At 39.2% G+C, this 24,024-nt stretch overlaps 1 protein-coding gene across 1 annotated transcript in view; it reads right to left on the bottom strand.

Annotated features, from left to right (window-relative positions):
• Nucleotides 1-15,117: 15,117 nt before the first annotated feature.
• The window catches only part of cables2b (Cdk5 and Abl enzyme substrate 2b), a 16,737-nt gene continuing 7,830 nt past the window's right edge, over nt 15,118-24,024 (bottom strand). The window contains exons 4-8 of the mRNA XM_062427203.1: nt 21,920-22,017; nt 20,057-20,163; nt 19,794-19,913; nt 17,041-17,125; nt 15,118-15,368 (exon numbers count right to left, since the gene is read on the bottom strand). Coding sequence (XP_062283187.1) covers nt 15,222-15,368; nt 17,041-17,125; nt 19,794-19,913; nt 20,057-20,163; nt 21,920-22,017 — 557 coding nt within the window. The 3' untranslated portion in view covers nt 15,118-15,221. The remainder of the gene's footprint in view (nt 15,369-17,040; nt 17,126-19,793; nt 19,914-20,056; nt 20,164-21,919; nt 22,018-24,024) is intronic.

Here is a 24,024-nt window from a genome sequence, read left to right as displayed (position 1 = left end):
GGAGGTCAGAGGAAACATTTTTCTGACTGCAGCTGATATTTTAATAACCTGATATTTGGTCTAACTAATCACTGTGAAGATTGATACAGTAAGTGTTCATTTACTGTTTCAGTGTTTTTAGGAATAAAAATAATAAACTGACTATTTCAATTAAATGTTACCATCGTTTTTATAAGCAGCCGGTCAGCTAAAGCAGCATTTTATTTCTCTCATCAGGATTTATTTTTTATCAGTGTGTTTCTTTTTTATTGTTCACAGCTCCGCCCCCTTCAAAACCAAAGTCGACTGTCAGACCTGCCCCAACAACAACAACAACAACAACAACAACAACAACAACAACAATAACAATACAGAGTTTCACAAGAATCTCTGCATCTTCATCATCTTCCACTGAAACCACTGAGCAGTCTGAACAGGAGAAAAATGAGCCAACAACAGATGGAGGTTCAGGTACATTTGGAACTTTCCTGTAATGAACAAAACACTTCAAATATCTTTCATATTTTAGGTTCCTCAAAGTCGCCTCTGTTTGCCTTGATGACAGCTTTTCTATTAACGAGATTCAAGATTCACTTTATTGTCATTTCTGAGTATTTGCATCACAGAATGAGACGAAATACTGTTTCTCAGCAGCTCTTGTCAGTGCATTAAAATGAGTAATAAACATGTACTAAAAATGATAATACCTAAACATAGAAATAAAGAAAAACCTTTGACTGAAGAGGCGTATCCAAACTTTTGACTGGTCCTGTAAATGTAATGACAAACTAAACAATGTTTGTCGCTGTAGACCACAAACCTGTTTCTACTGTTTAATCTACAACAGGTCTGCCGCTGTACGTGGGTCTGACTCTGTTCATCTTCGTGCTCCTGTTCTCCGTGGCTGTGCTGATACTCTGCAAGAAAAGAGCCTCTAAACCCAAAGGTGAACATCTGAAACCATTTCTAACAAACATTAAGACTGTTAATTTGCCTCAAACAAGCTTTCACATGTGAAACAAATATTCTCACAAACTATGTGCAGTTTGTACTCAGCTGATCTATTTTAAAGATGAATAATGTTCCCTAATGTTTCAGGCAGAGACACAGTGTGACTTCACAATAGTTTAAATTTCACCAAATTATGTTCAGGAGAACTTTTACGATGAAAATTGATTGTCAGTTCCTGATAAGTTTGGATGAGTCCACGTTGTTTTGTGTCTAAGTTCAGTCTGTGTGTTCATTTACCACAAACTGTCCAACTGCCAAAGTCTCATAAATAAAGCCAGGTGTAAATTTACTTGACATTAGCGCTGAAAACACCTTTTTAAAGTTTGGGTTAGCAAGCTCTGGCTAAGTATAAATGCTGCTGTTCTAGCTACTCCTAGTTATAGATTAGTGGCTATAAAGAGCGATTAGCTGAAGAACAAATAAAATACACAGTATTCAGTTTTCAGTCTCCTTTTCACTCATTCATCACATTCAACTCAAACATCAGAACAACAACATGACTGTTACTATGTGTGAAAATGTTTTTAACCCGTCATCAGAGTAATTGATAACTGATTTTGGGAAGTGTTTCCAGGAACATTATGGGCCGAAAGGCCTCAAATGTCTCTCAGATGTTTCAGCATGTACTTATTCTTCTGAACTTTGTGTTTTTCAGAACATCCTGAGGAAACAGTGTATGCTAATTTCACAGAGGTGAGTTTAAGTGAATTAGTGACATCTGAGCATCGTTAGTGTTTGTGAAACCAGCTGATATTAGTTTTTTCTGATTGCTTAGACACTATCTTTGAAACTATGGGCTATGTTGGAGATGTCTACACACTAACTACAAAACCTTAGACCAAACCAGCAAAACATCATACATCTCTTGCAAAAGCAAACTATTCTTACATTGAATCAATACAGTCACACAAACCATCATTTGAATAAGCACACAAAGCACCAACTAAACACTGACAGTATAAATGAAGAACACTTGTGTTAACGGTTTCAAAGATAATGCTTCAAGAATCACTGTTAGTGTTTTAACATTCAGAAAAAAGTGTAATACAAACCAGACCCATCTTCTTCTTCTGCTGCAGACCAGCCGAGAGGAGACCAGAGAGGCCGACGGACAGAGCAGATCTCCTCCTGTGGAAAACTCAGCTGACTACAGCGCTGTCACTGCTGCAGCATCCCGTCCTCTGAGAAAAGTAAGAAAAAGAAACTGTGGCAGCATTTTGGCTCTGTGGTCAGAAAAAACAGTAGTGTTAATCACATTGTGGAGACTCTCAAGGGTTAAAGTTTATTGGCATTAGCCATTATTTTTTTTAAGCTTGATTTTTGAAACGTGCCCAATTATTACTTAAAGTCCACATTAATATGAAAAGTCTACATTGTGTCACCTCACAACAATTACATAACAAGACTGCAAAGTAATCTGTCAGAGCTTTGGGGCTACTTATGTTGTTATTAGGACTAAAACTTGACATGCTGCTTCAGTGTCAAAATATAAACCTTGAGTTCTTTCTTTTCTTCCAGCCTGAAGACGACTCGAATGAACTCCTCTACACTCAGGTAGATTTTTCCAACAGAGCTGCCGCCTCACTCAGCAGCGCCCCCTCTGGTCAGGCCGATAACATTATCTACTCTGCGCCTCAGAGACGCACTCATGCCAAAGTAGATTCACAGCCTCTGTACTCAACTGTTACTTCACGGCAGAAGCTTTAATGCTGCTGACATCCTGTTTCCTCCCTCAGTGGCCAACAGGTGAACAGGTTGTGTTTGGATGAATATCACTGACACAGAAAAGGTGTTTTTTTCTCTGTGACATATGATAAGAATTCAGTAACTGCAACAACAGGTTTTGACTTTTACTACTTCGGTTTTTAGCTAAGCTTATCTTAAATCCTTTTAGTTAAAGTTTTTAAAGTATTATTACATTATTTTCTTTGAGGTAATTGTTTTGGCAGGTATAGGTAAAGTAAATTGAAGATGGACAAAGATAAAGAAGGGGAGAATAGGGTTGGTTGTCACATTCATTAGATCTGGGTCCCTAGATGGCGCTGTTAAAACGATTTGGTACTGAAGTTTTCTGAATTTGGGTGAGATGTTATTTTCAGCTCTTCAGTGTTTCCCTTCTAGGCTTTTACACAATGAGTTTATAATAAATAGTGTTGGGGCCGCTACTCAAAAAATGTGATGTATTACACGTTACTTTAAAAAAAAAAGGTCCAGATAGGTCACCAAAGTTTTCCTCTCTGCTGACGGCTGTCCGTTAACTATTATCTGTAATTTGCTGAGTTTGTTTCTGAAAGACGGAGATTAACGAGCAGCGTACAAGCTTTGGCTGCAGACACTCGGCTTGAGCATCACTGTGGGTCCATAAGAGTGTCACTATTAGCTTTGTGTTAGCATGAGAGGTCAGGTAGGTGTATTCACCCAATTCATGCATAATAATTGAAGACAATGTATAATTTGGGGCTTTAAAGACATCAAAAGGAAAGGTTGGTTGTGTTTGCTTTGTGGACCCGATCAGTGGGACGAAATGGTGTAGTAGAGTAATCTTCGTGGAAGCCAGGGTAATATTTCCTTTGAAGACCTTTTGACAGTGAAAGGAAGCTGTCAGAAAGCAGGAAGGATGACAACACGAGAGCAGGACAGAGAACAATTTAGATGTGGAGGAGTGGTGGCATTTTATGTAATTTAATGCTAAGTACACAATTGGTATCAGTGTCACTTTAAGGGAACTTGGATTGGTATCATCATTTGTTAAATGACACCCCGCCCTAACAGGAACTGGTGTCTAAAATACTTGTGATCAACACATTGAATCAGCAGCCGCCCTTCTGCTTTTCTTTTTCTGTCTCTGTGCAACATACAGCAGTAACAGCTCATCAATAATTAGCTGCAGACACAGCTAGAACGTGCAGCGCGTGCTGTTTACAGGACGTTAGAGTTCAGTGTGAACTCTTAACATGGTTGTTGTTCTAGTTATTGTTCTTAGTGTGGACGGCTCTTTAATGTTTAAAAAAAGGAGAAAGCAAAGAAAGGTGGATTATTCAGAAGTGGCCGACTGGAGGTTCGGAAAGCTTAAACAGTAGTTGAAAGAAAAGTGTTGATACTAGCATTAAACATGTACGTGACCAGAGAAACAAAGGTGTGACCACACCAGCCAAAGAACGACACAAACAGGAAACCAGCATATGAATCTAAAAAAAGGTGTGACCTCAGAGAAACAGTTCCTCTTCTCTGTTTGACATGAGACTAATGCTACCACAGTATTGACATGCTTTCCCTCTTATATGGCTTGCAACCTCGTGTTTGTCCTGAACATCAGCACATGGCTCCTTTGTGTCCCTGTTTTTTTTTCTAAGGCCTGTATGTAAAAAGCAAGGCCTGAGTTTGAGTTTTCTTCACATACTCAAACACAGAATAGGGCGCCAGGACCCTTCCCCCAAGCCTAAAGTTCAAATTCAACCCAAATCCAAACCGAGTGACCCCTGTGGATTCTCCTCCCTCATTGGCTGAGAGATACCTGAAGTCACCAAAGCTTCAAAAGGAGAGGCACGAGGCTGCTCTCTCTCTTTTCTCCTTTGCTCTTTAAAAGGATCCGAGAGAGTCTGCTCATCACATACGCTGCTCTCAATTGTACCTGCAGAAGGAAGGAACATTACTTTGTTTGTGGTTCGTGGACGACCTTTACATACGGCCCACCAACTGTCGACAAGTCTGAGTTTCCGCGTCACTCCACCGAAACCAGCCCGGGAAGATTTAAATTGCACTAGCGAAATCGTTGCGTCGGATCTCTTTTCCCCTCACAGACTTTGAATGCCACACAGCTGCATCACGCTGTATATCTACATCGGTAGACCAACGAATAGTATGAGGTTATTCCTTCTGGGCTCAGCTAAATTGTGTTTTGTAATCAGGCGGGGAGTTCCGGTCCTCTGAAATGAGGCCAACGCGGAAGTAACTTAAAACTGAATTCTATCACAAGGCCACCAGGGGGCGACCGTTTTGGTGTCAAAAGGACTTCCGTCTCTATACGAGTCAATGGAGAATTCACCAACTTCTCACTTGATTTCTAACTTCAGTGAACGTTTTCAAGATGTGTTTATGGTCTCAATCGCTAGTTTAAAGCCTTCTTCAATGCAGTATGATGTTCATTTGGGACATTTTGGCCTCCCTGATTTTATATTTGACGATAAAGCAGGGTATGCATTAGGGCGTGGCTACGTCGTGATTGACAGGTTGATTGATTCACAGGTTCAGGAGCGCGGACAGATAGACTGCAGGAAATAGCCGTGAACTTGTTTCACACCGACAAGTTTTTTCCAGAGTTTTGTGGTTATAGTCGTAACAGCTAACTTGGTTAGCAGCACTAGGTTGCCGGTGTAGACTGTGGTAGATCCAGCCCTCGCAACCTCCCACGCTCCGTCCTCTTGCTCCTCCTGATGCCCATATAAGTAGAATCCATGTTTTTATTTTTCCCGGCATGCACCTGAAATTTTCAAGATGGCGCTGCTCAGATCCGAAAATATTGGCCTCCGAGCAGCAGTCCACAAACCAATGGGTGACGTCACGGACGTTACGTCCATTTCTTATATACAGTCTATGGTTGTAATGCTAGTTAGCATTTTATATCACTGCTGCATAAGCTTGTGTTTTGGGATCGTCACGTCCCCGTCCTCCCAAGAGTCTTACTGTTTGTGCCAACACTTGTGCCTTGTTGTGTTTATCCCGTCAGGATCAGCGTTGTTAAAGCTACGGCGAAACAATAGTAAGCTCCCTTTGTCATTCAACCATCAGCTGAGAGGCTTTGTTAGCCAGCATCAGATAACAAGCGTACATCGCCTCCCCGCTGTGTGCAGGGTTAGGGTCTCTCTCTCTCTTACTAACCCCATACACACGTACACATATGCACTTCCCGCATCACACAGCTGTTGGTGAGGTAACAAAGGAAAGCTAAGCTACATGCTAGCCTCATCCTCAGCCACGTGTGTTGCTGCTGAGCTGGTGTGTTTGGGAGCGTTGACCACGAGTCGGCACCATTGCTTAATTTTTGTCCTCCTGTTCCCACATGGCGAGAGACCCTCACAGAGTCCGCCATCTTGAGCCCCCTCACTCCTCCACAACCACATACATCAAGTCTGATACATAAGTGACTTTTGATACATAAGACTTGAGACTTACCTTTTTCTTTTCTTTTAACTTTTCCCATCCACCTTTCTCCTTACGTTTTCTGCTTGCCATTATTCCTGCAACTAATGATTCACTCTTCTTTGTTAGTTTTACTTTCACTTGGCGAACAAATGATTGTATTAGCTCCCCCTGCTGTTGGCCATTAGTGTCGCTTTATCTGACATTTCGGTTGACCGACGGCCGTTCTGGTCTTCTCCACAACGTCCAGATTGCCAGTCCGCCCCTGGTTTAAGGAGAGTAAGACTTCTCTATTCCTACCTGACCGTTAGGCTTTCATTACATATTAAAAGGGAATCTGTTCAGGATCCAGTTTATGACGAATTCAAAGGAAAGTAAAAAGTGTGACTACCAACCCTGTTCTCCCCTAATGTAGAGGTGGAACAGTACGTTTAGTCTTCACCAGGTGTGGATACATAATTATGAAAGAGAAGATAATTAGTGTAGTTACTGTTTTTTTTAATGTCCTGTTACTCCAAAAACAACAGAGAGACCCAGATTAAATATGTTTTGCTTGGTAGAAGCCGGTCACATAAAATGCTGCAGGTTGTTTACTTTACATAATGTTTGTTTGAAATATGATCTGTCAGGTTTGAAAACTTTGTCCAATGTTTCAATAAGCTATTCTGTTTAGTGGATCTGCACAAATATATATTTTGTTACTGCATATTGATATTTATGTATTTATGTTTTACTGCTGTGTGAAATAAGCTTCATTTGTAGATGATGGAATGATACTGTGAAATGATAAAATATGTATAATGTAAATACAGAGCCTGGTAGAGGCCATGGAGAGAGAAATAAAACTGATTTATGATCTCAATTTAACAATTAGTGCTTTGATTTAATGGAAGTCACCATCATGTGTCCTCAGTATGGATCGCTTGGATTTAATCAGGTTTATTTTGATGTTGAACTAACCTATGTGTATGTACTAAAAGACTGAATAATGTGTTAAGATCTCTAAATATACACAAACTTGAAGTCAATCAATCAATCAATCAATCAATCAATCAATCAGCTTCCTTAAACACCTCCAGCAGACTAAATGGTTCTTTTATAAATAAAGAACAGACAAAACAGATAAATCAAGAGCAGTAATTAATAATCCATATGTACTGATTAATAAATCGAGGGCATACATTTGGTTTTTTAAAGATTTATAGGCCAACAGGAAACAGAGAAAAGGGCGAATGACCTGCAGCATATGCCCCCTGCTGGAATCGAACCAGGGACGCTGCCATTATGAGTCATGCTCAGTAACCACTCGGCTACCAAAGCGCTCTGCATAGATTTGTTTTTAATTTTTTCTTCTGCGGCTCCTCTCGGGCTCAGTATGTTAAATATTCAATGGTACAGGAGCGCTTTGGTACCTGAGTGGTTACCATGGAAGCCGCGTAGTTGCAGCGTCCCTGGTTCGACTCCGGCAAGGGACCTTTGCTGCAAGTCATTCCCCTCCATCTCCCTCTATGCCAGCTACTTTTAAATAAAGGCTAATCTAATCTATCTAATATAATCTATCTATATCTTTGTAATTCAGTGTAGCTGTGGTTCAGAAGGTAGAGCAGTCGTCGGTGGTTCAATTCCCGGCTCCTCCAGTCTGCATGTCGATGTGTCTTTGGGCAAGATACTTAACCCGATATTACTACCGATGTGGTGATGACGTAGTGTAAAAGTACTTTGAGTGGTCGAAAATAGCGATATAAGTACAGTCCATTTACCTTAACCCTCCTGTTGTCCTCGTATCAAGGAAGGAAGGATGGAAGGAAGGAAGAAGGAAGGAAAGGAGGGAGGGAGGAAGGATGGAAGGGAAGAAGGAGGAAGGAAGGGAGGAAGGAAAGGAGCAAGGAAGGGAGGAAGGAAAGGAGGAAAGAAGGAAGGAAAGGAGGGAGGGAGGAATAAAGTACGGAGGAAAGAAGGAAGAAAGGAAGGTAGGAGGGAGGGAGGAAACAAGGAAGGAGGGAGGGAGGGAGAAAGGAAAAGAGGAAGGGAGCAATGAAGGAAAGAAGGACAGAGGAAAGAAGGAAGGGAGGAAAGAAGGAACAGTCAAAACAGACGGGATCAATTTGACCCGGGAGGACGACACGAAGGATAAAAAGAAGAAATTCAACTGTACAAACTTGTATCAGAGCTTCCTTCACTATACTTTACTCTCCAACACAAACAGCATCAGTTTAAAGTGAAAGAAAAGAATCACTCGAAGAAGAAAAAGCTTTACATTTTTATATTTTTAATGAAAATAAATTCAACATGTATCATACATCGGCAGTTGTCTTTTATCTTTTACAAAAATGTTTTTTTTAAATAAATATTTTCTCTTAATCTCCAATTTTGCTTTCAATACCAAACCGTCCTGTCATGTAACGACACAGTAAACAGCTGCTGTCGACAGTTTAGTTCGTACAAGACGCTGAAAGCAGGTTGATGTCACGTTACAAAAAAAACAACCCAAAAAATATATATAGACACAACGTTAAATCATAATCTGTTTCCATCCGGCTCAAAATTACATAAATAATCTTAACACAGATTTTAAAGCCTCAATTTAAACTTTGCCACACTGCTGCGTGGCTCGTCCATGTTGTCAATAATTATAATTAAAAAAAATAACATAATGCAAAAGTCAAATAAATTTAACACAGAAATTAACTTAAAGTGTAAAATCAAATAATAAATGGAAGACAAACACTTGGTAAATATTTTCCCTTTTCAGCCTCAGAGAAGAATAAAATATCTAATTTGATACAAAACAAACTGAATACAACATGTGAGCGTGAGGTTTTAAATAAAGGAGTATTACGTGAAAACAATGTGGCACATAACAGGTAAACACACGGAAGAGGAAGAGGAGGAGGAAGATCAACTGAGAGAATAAAAGCTGCATAGAACAAATCTCTAATGTAGAGAAGACGACTGTTTGGTTTCTACTCTGGAGCAGAGTCCTGTAGTTAACACGTTGCCTGTTTGAAATGCTTTCATTCGTATTTATTGCCACAATTACTCCCGCCCCCTCCCCCCCTTTTATTTATTACTATGACAACAGTTTAAATCTACGACTCTGCTCTGAAGTCTCAGTGCATATCGTGGTGTGAGGATTCTTCACCAGCTTTTGTCAGAACAGGAGAGAATAATCAAAATATATTTTAAAAACAGCTTTTAAAGGACCATACCAGTGTTTTTAACAAGCCTTAGCTTCTACAGTAGACATTATGTCAACCTACTTATTATTCTGCTGAGCATTATCCCAAAGTGTGCTGCTGAATTTCAGGTTTTTTAAAGCTTGATTTTTGGGCTGGGCGATATGGACAAAATCAAATATCACGATATTTTAGACCAAATACTTCGATATCGATATTATACCAATATTGTAGAGATGATTCTTGATGCTTTCACAAATATTTACATTATGAAATGTTTGATAAATAATCATCAGTAATGTGGATATAATGAAAAAGTGGGTAAAAAGTAAATAACAGAAAAGCTAGAACCGTCTGGTAAGTTCAGAAAATTATATATTTTACTGTAATGCAGCATTTAAAACCAGGAAAAGACAACTCTGATGACATATCACGATATTACGATATCCAAAATCTAAGATGATACCTAGTCTCATATCATGATAGATATAATTTCAATATATTGCCCAGCCCTTCTTGATTTCTCACCTTTCAGGCAGCCACTAGTTTATCTTCCGGAAAAACTAGCAGAATGTTAAAATGTGCTTTATTTATCACTTAAAGTCCACATTGATATGAAAAGTCTGCATTGTGTCGCTTCACAACATTTACATAACTTTGAAGAAACTATGTAGACTTGACATGCATTGTGATACCATTTGAATACATTTATATGAAAGGCAAAGTGATATCAGGTGTTAAATATTGGCTGTAAATGGGTTGACTGGTAATGCCTTTTAACCCTTTACACACTGTTTGACATTTGATTTTAACCAGACGGGGAGTTCCGGTCCTCTGAAATGAGGCCAACGTGGAAGTAACTTAAAACTGCATTCTATCAAAAGGCCACCAGGGGGCGACCGTTTTGGTGTCAAAAGGACTTCCGTCTCTATACAAGTCAATGGAGAATTCACCAACTTCTCACTTGATTTCTAACCTCAGTAAACGTTTTCAAAATGTGTTTATGGTCTCAATCGCTAGTTTAAAGCCTTCTTCAATGCAGTATGATGTTCATTTGGGACATTTTGGCCTCCCTGATTTTATATGTGACGATAAAGCAGGGTATGCATTAGGGCGTGGCTACGTCGTGATTGACATGTTGATTGGTTCACAGGTTCAGGAGGGCGCCTCATGCTCCTCCTGATGCCCATATAAGTAGAATCCGTGTTTTTATTTTTCCCAGCATGCACCTGAAATTTTCAAGATGGCGCTGCCCAGATCCGATACTATTGGCCTCCGAGCAGCAGTCCACAAACCAATGGGTGTCACGGATGTTACGTCCATTTCTTATATACAGTCTATGATTTTAACCAAACTTTACACATCTGACCAAAAATCAGGTGCTTAGTCGTGACTTGTTGCCGTCATTGTCGTGATCGTCTCTCCTGCTCTGACATTCACATGGAGATGAACTCAAACTCAAAAAAACCCCCACAAAGTCCCTTTATAACACACGAGAGGAAGAAACGTTGATGTTGAAAACATCGAGATGAAGAAACTTTTTAAATTGAAATTAAATCATCTGGCGTGAGGAAACTTTGCTGCGTCATCTCTCTGAGTTTTTTTAAAAGCACAGATTCTTCATTATTAGCAATAAATAAAAGTTCAGCGACTCGGTCAGTTCTTCAATATACAACAATACAACAAGACATTTCACATGTAGAAACATATTATTACAGTTGTTACTTAGTGATTTAAAAATGAACAAAAAAACACAAAGTTAGGATTGTGAAGCAAAAAGGCAAAGTGCAAAAACAACAGAGGCCTTATGAGGAGTGTTGGTGCAGTCGTTTTCTAACATGGCTGCTGGTTTCCACTTAAAAAACACTTTAAATCCTCATTTAAAATCCTTTTAAGTCCATTGTCATCCTGCTTAAACTTCCTTTTAGAGGCCTCTGTTAAACGGTTAAATATTTGTCCCTTTTATGATACAGTGAAAACTGAATAAATAACATCGAGTGACTTTTGACACGAGAGAAAGAGAAATGAAATGTTTTTCTAAGGTAGTTCATGAACAGAAAGGTGTTTTTTTTGGTAGTTGTGATGTTCTTTCACAGCCCAGACAGCATGAGGCCGTCTGTAGCTACAGTCCAACCTTTAAAAACAGTAATAACTGTCTGACTGTTGAACTGATGTTTTGGTTTCAAGGGTTTTTAAAGCCGCCTTGTTTTGTGTCTTCTCCACCTTGAACGCTAATGCCACAAAACCTCCAGACGCCAAACAAATGCTCCATTAAATCCATCAGCTACTGTGTATTTCAGCTATCAACCAAATCAGCCTCCCTCTGCTGTCATGTGGCTTCTGTTTTTCCAACTTTTTGAGGCTTTAAAGACCCAAAAAGAAAAGGTTGGTTGTGTTTGCCGCGTCTAAAGAAGACTTTGGACCCGATATGACGAATTTCAATGGGATGAAATGTTGAAGTACACTAATCTTCCCTTTGAAGACTCTTTGACAGTGAAAGGAAGCTGTCAGAAGCAGGAGGGATGACAACATGATAGCAGGACAGAGGTCAGAAATACAGAGATGTGAAGATAAACCAGAGAAAAAACCAGCAGGACTGTAACTAAGAAAGTTGCCGACGTTCCTCTCCTTGAACAACTACACTTCAGATGCCCTCAGGCAAGGCACTTACTCCCTTAAACTCCTCCAGTGGAGCTTCTGACAGCAGCTCAGTGTGATTGTAAAGCTTGCTGATGCTTCGAAATGTCACAGAGACCCAGAAAACCTCAAAACACAGAGCAGAAGAGTAAAGGTCCGTCCACACCAAGAACTATAACTATAAATATGTAGCTTTAAAAACCTCCAGTGGATGTTGGAGTCCACATCACAACTATAACGACACCGACAGTGGAGAACAATATTGTTGGATCACTTTCAGAGCGTTTTGATGAACGATAGAAACACTGACAGCCAATCAGAATCCTTCCTATAAACCAAACAGCAGCCTGATATTTACAGTAAAACTACAAAACCTGCAAATATAATCTTAATTATGACTTTATTAATTCATATATTGTAATACAGCTTTGCTCCTCTCTCAGCACAGATTCAGAGGTGATTTCTTTAGAGAGGTTTGAGACTCTTTATTATACAAAGATGCTGGAGCTTTGTTCTCTACTTTTAACAAAGTTAGTGAATCTTTAAGACTTCAGATCTGTGCTCATACTGTGTGTTACTGCACTAGGTCAGGCTGGTTTGGTCTGAAACATCACAGCAACTAGTGCTGGGTATCTGCACTCCATACCTTTAAGGTATTGACCGAAATAAATCCATACCAAGTAGTATGGAAACGCCTCCCATCCAACGATACCTGCAATCGATCCTTTTTGCACCCAGAACTAGAAAATATGACTGTTTGTATGAACTTGCTCACAGCCAATCAATGCAAGTGTTAAATATTAATAATCTGAAGACTTTCAAAATGCATTTGTGTTCAAATCTAATAATTTAGATGTGAAGGAATGGTGGCAGTTTATGCAATTTAATGCTTAACACAACTGGTTTCAGTATCACTTTAAGGGTACTTAGACTGGTACGATACCCAGCACTAACAGGAACTAGTGTCTGAAATACTTGTGATCAACACATTGAATCAGCAGCCGCCCTTCTGCTTCTCTTTTTCTGTCTCTGTGCAACATACAGCAGTAACAGCTCATCAATAATTAGCTGCAGATAGTTATTGTTCTTAGTGTGGACGGCCCTTCAGAAGCGGCCGACTGGAGGCTGAGAAAGCTCCTACGCCATAGTTGAAAGAAAAGTGTTGATACTAGCATTAAACATGTACGTGACCATAGAAACAAAGGTGTGATCACAGCAGCCAGAGAACGACACAAACAGGAAACCAGCATATGAATCTAAAACAAGGTGTGACCTCAGAGAAACAGTTCCTACTTCTCTGTTTGATATGAGACTAATGCTACCACAGTACTGACATGCTTTCCCTCTTATATGGCTTGCAACCTCCTAAAAAGGAAGACGTAATTTCATTATCATAAAGAAATAATATCACAATAACATCTCGGCTGATCTAAGACGCTCTGAAGTGCAGTTAAATGATTGTCAGATGCACAAGACTCAGAATTCAGCTTTAAAGCAAAACACCAAAAATGTTTCATCTCTTAGAAACCATCTTCAATATTTCCTAACATGTTTGTTCTTGGAGAGCGTTCAACAGAGGCAGCAAACCTCCGAACTGTTTCAGACCGACAGCTTTAAAGTGAGCTCGACAAAAGAATTGGGAAGCCCTAAAAAAACAGCTGATTAATTAGCTGTGAGTGTGTAATGTTCTTAACTCTCTTTTCTCTCTTTTTATAACCCGACTTTAAATTTCTAGATTTCTGTGCCAAGCTGACGACCACGATGCCGTTCAGCCTGACAGGAATCACTGTTAGACGTTGTATCTGTCAGTTTAAGGTTTCTCCACTGCAGCTGTAGTTCATGTTATTTCAGGGATGTCCAAACTCTTCCATAAAGATCCGTAATGTGGCTGCAGGTTTTTATTCCAACCAAGCAGAAACACACCAAGCTTCACTCATCTAATCAACTGATCTGCAGATATTAAAGCTGCAGTTTGTTGTTATTAGAAAAAAGTCGACTAAGTACAACCTCCAGGTCCCTTCCTCCTCCTCTCTGCAGCGCTGCCTTCAAAGCCCCTCCCCTAAGAGGAAGCTGCATGTGAAGGCTGGTAACCACAGTAACAGAGGAAGCCTGTTTGACATAGTGAGATCACAGCAGACGCTGAGCGGGGGAGCGGCGGCTGCAAGCAGTGTTTGTACGAGTGTGACTGACACTCTTTACTCTGATTGATTGTTTTGTTTGTTGCACACAGATTGTTTCACAGCTTCTCTGTAACTTATTCTACTATCAGAACATCATGATAATTTAAGCAAATATAACACAGAAATAGTTACATACTGCAGCTTTAGTGTGCTTTTGATTGGTTGGAAGAAAAACTTGCAGGATCACGGTCCTTAATGGAAGAGTTTGGAGATGTCTGTGTTATTAAAACGCTCATGTTTTATCAAATCCAGCATGTTAGGGTCAGGTAGTTGGTAGTCGGGTCACTTTCAGAGAGCAGAGACAAAAACACAGTGAATGAATGTGAAAACTACAGATTAGTGTCAGATCAGCTGCAGGATTCAGGATTCAGCTGCAGTGAAGAAAAACGGACAGAAAACATCTTTGAAGTTGATTCCTGGATGAATCAGTATCACTTTAGTAGCTGTTTTAAAGCTTTCAATCCATCACATTTCAGTCTTATCCCAGCACTGCATGACAGGATTTATCGTCCATGTTCACTTCAAAAGTTACATTTCCGACCGCTGATGAAGCTCATGTGATGTGATTTTAAAAGGTGACAAAGCAGCTGCTAAATGGACCTCGAGGTGAGATCGTTTCCGGGGTTACTCACCTGCTTCCTCTGCAGAGATTTAAGAATGAACGGTTTCTCTTTTTCCTGCAAAATCTGATATTTAACCAAAATTAAACCTCTTATGAAAGTTTAAAGAAATACTCCTCAGAAGTTTGTGTTCAAATATCTGCCAAGGAGTCGATGAGTAAATAGATGTTCATGTTTCTGGTAGTTAAAAAAAATGATTAAATATTCCTTTAAGATGAAACATGATTGTTTTGAGGGTTTGAGATGAGTTCAACCTCTCAGAGATTTCTGCTGCTGAGCCATCGATCACAGTGTGTCGTCACTTTGGTGTTTTTGGGGAGAGGAGAGAAGGCGATGACGCTCTGTCGGCCCGCCGCCTCGTCACAGTGTGGCTGAAACTTTGGTGTCTGCGTCGGTCATAGTGTGGAGCTGGAAGGTGCTGAGAGTCCGCAGAGGGAGGGAAGGAAGGAGAGAAGGAAGGAAGGAAGGAGGGATCACTGCTATAACTGCTGCTGCTGCACCAGCCGTCTGTAATGAGGCATGACTTTACTTTCGGGGAGGTAGAGCGCCATCTCCAGGGCAACCAGGATGGTGAACTCAAAGGAGATCAGCTCCCTCCTGCCGATCCTGAAACGCTCCTCCAGCTTCTGCAGAGCAAAGACGACACAGAACATGTTCAATATGTTCTTTATTTTCTGTTTTAATATCTTTTCTTTATTATTGGACGATAAAAATCTTGTGTTTTACTCCTGTGATGTTAAAATGATGGTTTGTGAAATGTTTTTGTATTTGATTTCTATGTTTTGTCGCATCAATTAAAAATCAGCACAATACTGATTTGACTGATTCAAAGTATTTATTTGTTATTAAAATTTGAGTCAAACGTGAAGATTTTTATTGCATTTTATCTCAAATTTAACATGTTTTTATTTTAAAATAAGTTGTTTTATTGACACTAATTTAAAATCTGGTAATCTGAGATGAGAATAAAGTAAGTATTTATTGTATTTTACAGTAAATTATTGATCAGTTTCAGGATGCAACAAGTGATTATTTGCATTATCTATTAATCTGTCAGTTATTTTTCAGTCTGTAAAATGTAAAAAGAAATAGAGAAAAATGCTTCAAACTCATCTAGATATTATGTTTTATTTGACCAACAGCCCAAAAATCACAAAGAATTCAGTTCATAATGACATCAAACAGAGAAAAGATGAAACTCTCCACAGTGGAGCAGCTGGAAACATCATTATCAGAAATGTTGGAGATTCATTTTCTGACTCGTCTTTTTTGATATAGATCCTCTAAATGATAACTAGAAGTAAAACACACGGTGAAGCAACTTTTTATTATTACTGAAAGCAGCTGACTTTCCTTTTTATTCTGGCTCTTGATTAGATTTTATTTATAGGTTTTATTATATTCTATCCTTTTATTTATCTATTTTAATCGTTCAGTGTTTTAGTTTATTTAGCCTATTTATTGTATAATATTAGTTATTTAAATTATGTCCTCGCATTAATTGTTATAATTTTTTATTATTATTTTAAATGAACTTTATTTTATTTATTTAAGTATTTATTTTTTATTAAGCTGTCATCTTTTAATTTTTATTATTATTGTTATTATTATTATTATTTTTTTTTAAATGAACTATGTATTTTATTTATTTAAGTATTTATTTTTAGCTCCTTTTATTTATTTGTTTTTATCCAGTCTGGTGTTTCCTCGCACCTTCTTTCTAGTGTTTATAAATGTGTCATGTGTGTGTGAAAGTGTGTGTGTGAGAGAAAGTGTGTGTGAGAAAGTGTGGGTTTTTGTGTGTGGCTTTTGGTTTCGAGTAACTGTAACCAACCGATATGCTGAGTGAAGCATTTTTCACTTTTAAATTAAACTCGCCATTGCCCCCTGGTGGTGAAACTGTGTAATTGCACCCTGATTAAAAACATATCAGCTGACATGAACGCTGATCCAGATATCTGTGATCAGCTGAAACTGACGGATAGTATCGATTGCTGATGTATCGCTGCTGAGGTTTGATGTTCATGACTCTGTGTGTGTGTGTGTGTGTGTGTGTGTGTGTGTGTGTGTGTGTGTGTGTGTGTGTGTGTGGATCAGAAACCCTGCTGGTTTGTTTTCCACCTGCTCAGTTAGATCAGCTTCACAAACACCTGAGCAAGAGCAACATGATCTGACTGACAGGCAGAAACCACCGCCAAGATGTGTGTGTCTCTGTGTGTGTGTGTGTGTGTGTCCCTGTGTGTGTGTGCGTGTGTGTGTGTGTGTGTGTGTGTGTGTGCGTGCGTGTGTGTGTCTTACATCAATGAGGTGTTTGACCTCCTGCTTCTTGAGGTCACTGCTGATCTTAACAGCCAGTAGGAGGCAGGCAGCTGACACCAACTTCCTGTAAAACAACAACAACAACAGTTAAACTGCAGTGAAGCTGACAGCAGATACATGAGCATCACTGCTGGGACAGGAAGTGATTTATATTATAAAACCATCGGTCCTGTTTCCATTTAGGAAATTCTCGGTTAAATTTAGGAGGCGGGAACTTTACAGGAACATCCTCTAACCCACCGAACTCTGGAGGTGATGTAATCATTCTGCAACACTTTCAATCGTTGCGTAATCGTTGTGTGACAGTTTTGACCGTGACGTCACCAAGGCAACGCACCAAAAGCGCAACAACTCAACAAAGAAAATGTCAGATTGACCCCGTCTTTTTTGACTGTTCCTTCTTTCCTCCCTTCCTTCCTTTCGTCTGTCCTTCCTCCCTCCCTCCTTCTGTCTTTCTTTCCTTCCTCTCTCTTTACTCCCTTCCTTCTTTCCTTCCTCCCTCCTTCTGTCTTTCTTTCCTTCCTCTCTCTTTACTCCCTTCGTTCCTTCCTTCCTCCATCCTTCCTTCCTTTCCTTCCTCCCTTCCCTCCTCCCTCCTTTCGTTCTTCCTCCCTTCTTCCTTTCCTTCCTTCTTCCTCCCTTCCTTCCTCCCTCCCTCCTTTCCTTCCTTCCTCCCTCCCTTCCTCTTTTCCTTTCTCCCTTCCTCCCTCCTACCTTCCTTCTTTCCTCCATCCTTCCTTCCTCCCTTCCTTCCTTCAAAGAAAACATCGGTCCACTTATCATACGTCTTCTAGCATCTCCATCTTCTACTACTACTCTTCTACTGCTGGGTTTTTAAAATGCTGCTTTTTTATTTTGGTGTTTTCTGTTGACGTCACCTAAAAGCTGCAGGAGTCCTTCAGTGTTGGTTCCTGCTAAAAAATGACCCCAAAGTTCCTGCAGTGGAAACGGTCCTCATGATGCTGCAGCCAGGTGTTTCCTGTGATTTTAAGGTTTTACTGCTGGGTTTTAAAGCATTGAATGTTGACTAACTCCTTATGAGCCTGACTGCTACCTGAGATCCTCCAGCAGGATCCTACTGATGCTTCCTATAGCCCCGTTTCCACAGGTGCTATATAAATAAAGTTATTATTATTATTATTATGATAATGTGATGCATAACTAAGGAGCTGAATCTAAAGTAGGCTTCTAGTGAGTTTCAACCAGAGAGGGAACGATAATAAATAAATCATACCAGCAGTTTTTTTGATGCCATTATTACAATTACTCAATTCAAACACTAGAGGGCGCCACTCCTACACTCCATACCACTGTGGACTCAACACAGCAGCATCCTGGTAAATCCATAATTACTGATGTTCTTTACTCAACACACAGATTTTTAGTACATTGTTTTTTGTTGTTTTTTGCATCAGTTTAATGACAGAAAATATTTTTATATTTAGTTATAACAGATGTTTGTGTGGTTCCTCTCAATAAAGGAGGAAACATAAAAACCTTACTGAGATAAATGAATCATTACTCTGGTGACTAGTTAACGTCTCTGCTCTGCGTCACTGAGCAACAACGACAAGCTAAAACATTTCTGTGGTGTTCAAAGTTGTTAAAGTTACTGTGGAAATGTAATAGATTACATATTACTAGTTACTGTATTTAAAATGTAATAAGGAATGTAAATATTTCAGTGACTTCATCAAAGTAATGTAACTTATTATGTTTGATGACTTTTTTAATTTCCTAACCAATGTTTTCAGCTGTTCTCTTTCCTGTCTTCTTTTCTTCCTTCCATCTTTCCCTCCTGTCTTCTTTTCCTTATTTTCTTCCCTCCTTTCTTCTTTTCTTCCCTCCTTCCTTCCATCTTTACTTCCCTCGTCCTTCCATCTTTCCTTCCTGTCTTCTACTCCTTCTTTCTTTCCTTCCTTCCATCTTCCCTCCCTCCTTCCATCTTTCCTTCCTTTCTTCTTTTCCTTCTTTTCTTCCCTCCTTCCTTCCATCTTCCCTCCCTCCTTCCATCTTTCCTTCCTTTCTTCTTTTCTTTCTTTTCTTCCCTCCTACCTTCCATCTTCCCTTCCCTCCTTTCTTCCACCTACCCTTCCTTCTTTCCTCCTTCCATATTTCCTTCCTGTTTTCTTTTCCTTCTTTTCTTCCCTCCCTCCTTCCATCTCTCCTCCCTGTCTTCTATTCCTTCTTTCTTTCCTTCCTTCCATCTTCCCTCCTTCCTTCCATCTTTCCTTCCCTCCCTCCTTCCATCTTTCTTTCCTGTCTTCTTTTCCATATTTCCTTCCCTCCTTTCTTCCATCTTTCCATCCCTCCTTCCTTCCATATTTCCTTCTTGTTTTCTTTTCCTTCTTTTCTTCCCTCCCTCCTTCCATCTCTCCTCCCTGTCTTCTATTCCTTCTTTCTTTCCTTCCTTCCATCTTTCCTTCCCTCCCTCCTTCCATCTTTCTTTCCTGTCTTCTTTTCCATATTTTCTTCCCTCCTTCCTTCTATCTTTCCTTCCCTCCTTCCTTCCATCTTTCCCTCCATGTTAAATATTAAAAAATGAGTAAAATCTTAAAGGTGTGATTCAGATGTAACTTCCTTTATAATCATCAACATCAGTAACTGTAATAGATTACATTTATATGTATTATGTTACATTACAGCTTTACATGTTGGCATTAAAGACCTTGAGTAGCACCTCCTGTGTATCAGTATAACAGACTAAAAGCATCAGTCAGCTGTTAACGTACCGGTTCTGCTTGTTGAGTCGACCCTGAAGCACCAACTTCTCAAAGTAGACGAACGCCATGGCGATGGTGACGGGTTGCATGCAGCAGTCCTCGCCCACTACCTTCATCTCTCTCTTCAGACTGTGAGGGAGAGAGAGAGAGAGAGAGAGAGAGAGACAGAGTGAGAGACAGAGAGACAGAGAGAGAGAGAGAGAGATTATAAAGTCAGAGACGGATTATAAGACGATAAGATGATAAAGTGTGTTTCAGTTTGATTCCTTCACCTGCGGATCTTGCTGAGTGTGAGTTTAACGTGAGGAAACTTCTCCTTAAACGTCTCGTTCATGTCTTTCTTCAGGTCGGACGGTTTCACGTATTCTATGACCGTCGTCTGGAGGAAAGGAGAGAAGAGATGATTAAAAAAAACAAAGACAATAAAGAAAAACTACTTCTTTTAACCTTCGTGTCGTCCTCCCGGGTCAAATTGACCTCGTCTGTCCTTCCTTTCCTTCCTCCTTTCCTTCATTCCTTCCCTCCTTCCTCCTTTCCTTCCTTCTTCCTTCCTCCCTCCCTCCCTCCTTTCCTTCCTTCTTCCTCCCTCCTTTCCTTCCTTCTTCCTCCCTCCCTTCCTTCCTCCCTCCTTTCCTTCCTTCTTTCCTCCCTCCTACCTCTCTCCCTCCTTTCCTTCCTTCTTTCCTCCCTCCTACCTCTCTTCCTCCCTCCTTTCCTTCCTTCCTCCTCCCTCCCTTCCTTGACTCGAGGACAACAGAAGGGTTAATATATTGTCTGTTTATAAATGAGAAGCTTCTTTGTGTGGAAGCAACAATAAAACTGATGCTGATTATTTTTTTTAACAACCACAAAGACAATAAACATGTTTTCAATTTCTCTGTATTCATGTAAAACCAGATTATAATACTGTGATGAACTCTGTAGTCAGTTTATAATCCATAATAATCTTTCACTGACATGAACAGTTAGTCTGTAAACACACCTCTGAGGTCTCAGTGTGTGTGTGTGTGTGTGTGTGTGTGTGTGTGTGTGTGTTTTAGCCTGTTAGCCTTACACAGTGTCATCTCACCTTCGACCATAAGTGTGAATAAAATCTGCCTCACTTTACGCTTTAACTGACACACACACACACACACACACACACACACACACACACACACACACACACACACACACACACACACACACACACACACACACACACACACACACACACACACACACACACACACACACACACACACGCGCGATCAGTGACAAAGCGGCCCACCTCAGTAATAATCTGCTGTGATGGAATAAACAGTAATGATAGAGAGTGTGTGTGTGTGTGTGTGTGTGTGTGTGTGTGTGTGTGTGTGTGTGTGTGTGTGTGTGTGTGTGTCAGAATGTCAGAACATGATGGAAAAAGCCAAAGATTCAACCTGAAATGTTTTATTTTGTTCTGACAAACAGTCAATAATCAAAATATATTCAGTTTACTGTCATAAAGACAAAATATAAAATAATATTTATAATGTTCATATTCAGTCTCTACACCAATTCACATTCATAAATTCCCCTTCAGTCATTAATACATGTTTAATTAATCTTATAGAATATAAAGAATATAACATGTTTTAAAGCTGATTTTTCTATTGTTTTTTTAATAAATATAGGCCAATCTGACCATTTGCACATATAAAAATGTGTATCAGCTGCACTAAATTTAAAAAAAGATGCATTTTGTTTACATTTTTCTAACTCTGGGTCACATTAGGAAAAATCCAGCTGAAATAAATGTGTTTATGATGTTTTTACAGCTCTCAAATGTAAAAAAAAAAAAAAAAAAAAAAAAAAAAGGGTCTAATTTGACTCTGAACAGCATGTAAAGGGTTAATAAGAAGAAGCAGAGATGTTTATTCTTAAAGCTGCAGGTCTAATCTGAGATCATCAATATGATGATCTGATCAATTTATATTGAATGTTTAAATCAACAGGATTCACATTTGTACAAGGAAGGAGAAGAAGGAGGATGATGATGATGATGATGATGATGATGATGATGATGATGATGCTCTGTGTGTCTGTATGTCTTCACTCCTTATAATCAACATGTAGAAACTTCATATAATAAATAAATAAATAAAGCTTCTCACCATGTATGAGGCAAAGATCAGAACCCGCTTGTGTTTCCCACACGGCCACTGAGGATCACTGAGGACGTTCGGGTCGTAATCCGTCACATCCTCCAGACCTGCAACACACAACATTTAATAAAGGTTAAAAAAATATAAAATAACTTATCGAGTTTTATAAAAGAAAAGAATCAGATTGTATGTTGTCTTTGGTTGAGTCGAGTGTTTTCATAAAAAGCATCTAAACCAAATGTTGAACCTCAGATGTGTTTAGAAAGCATCAATAGTGGATCTGACTGATCAATAAATGTGATTAAACCTTGATTCATGTGTCAGAGAGCAGAGAGAGTGTATTTTTTAGCTTTTACACCACTAAACATCTCCTATCACACAATATCATGTCCTATTTTACCTCAGACATGAAAATATAACATAGCAATAATGATGGAAATGTCTCTTTTTGGTAGTTTTGAGTCTCTTTAGTCTCTCCATCTCATAGTTACCATGGTAACTAGATGGCAGCTGTCACTCAAACTAACTGTAGGTTGTTTTTACTCATTTTTATGCCTCTTTTTAGTTATTTTTTGGTCTCTTTTTTTGTATTTTCTAGGTTTCTTTAGTCAGTTTGTGTATCTTTAAGTCATTTTATATATGTTTTTGTATTTTTTTAGGTTTATTTGGTCAATTTAAGTGTCTTTTCAATCATTTTTATGTCTGTTTTTGGTAGTTTTTAGAGGTTTTTTGTCTCTTTTAATCATGTTTTCATCTCTTTTTTATAGTTAAATGTTATTTTATATGTAAAGGTAAAATGAGCAGAGCTTTATGGAGCTGTGGGGTTTATTGTATAACCATTAGAGCCATCAGTCTTCACTGCTACATCATAACAAGAAATCCTCATAACTACTATCTTATTAAAACTATTAACTATTCATTTCACTCAAACACAGATGAATAGATAATGATCAGCAGCTTTCTTCCCTCAGAGTGAGATTAGACGACAGACACCAGAAAAGCCTTCGTGACATATCTGACATTGTTGTTGTTGATCAGCAGCTCGCTCTCACGCTGCAGCTGTTTACTGACTAACAGCTGGAGGAGCTGACGGATGGTGAAAGTATTAAAACATCCCATAATAGTAATATTATTATTATTATGGGATGTTTTAGTGAGTCCAGTGTTTCCCCTAGAATTTTTTTCAGGCCCGGTGGTACCCACCGAAAAAACCCTAAACAGACGCGACGCGTGTGGCACACGCACAGCAAGGCACAGCAAGCAGTCTGCAATTCTGCAATTATTATATATGCATTCAAATTTTTGTTCACCCAGAGCGTATTCAAGATCACAAGGAGAGAGTGACTTATTAAGGTGCATTTATTGCATACAAATGGAACATGCTACATTGGCACTTCAACCACACAGTGTGCATCGTTCTCTGCTGCACTTGATTTTTCTGGGTTTTGTGAAGAACTTCACCAAGGCCTTGTCGTAGGGGAACTTGGCCACAGGGGGACCATTGATAGAAACTCTCATGCAGGCCCCCAAGTGCTCCCCCTGCAGCCTGTTCCTGAGGTCTGTTTTCACCTACCAAAAATGAGAAAGCTTATTTAGTAAATTGTTAAATTTAAGGATCATTTATTGTGTGTGTGTGTGTGTAAAAATCATTGTAGGCCTATATTACTGAATTATATCACTTAAATGAAATCATTAGGCTTAATCTAACTTTTAATCAAAGTTGCATGGGCCTGAAAGGCTGCAGCGTGGTGGTCTGAGCCCATAAGAGCATCAAGTGCATCTTTTCTGTACATTGCAGAAGGGATCTCAATGAAAACCCTCTGGGATGGTCCTCTTTTAACGGGCTGCTTATGCTGACGGCATAAGCGACAAAACATCCCTACACATAATTGAGATTCTATCAGTTATAAATATTTTTTTTAATAAACACATACGTTTTTTATTCATTTTATTATAACAGAGTTACATATATTTGACAATGCCTGGGAAAACTAGCCTATTGTCTGTGTTATTTTCATCATTATTGCTTACCAAAAAAAGAAAAGAAAAGAGAGAGAAGCTCCTCAATCACAAAAATATAAGCTAAACAACAAATTGTAAACTTACCATGGGGA

This window comes from Scomber scombrus, chromosome 10 (assembly GCF_963691925.1).
Source record: "Scomber scombrus chromosome 10, fScoSco1.1, whole genome shotgun sequence".
Taxonomy (NCBI): domain Eukaryota; kingdom Metazoa; phylum Chordata; class Actinopteri; order Scombriformes; family Scombridae; genus Scomber; species Scomber scombrus.
This window is presented reverse-complemented; position numbering and strand designations above follow the sequence as displayed.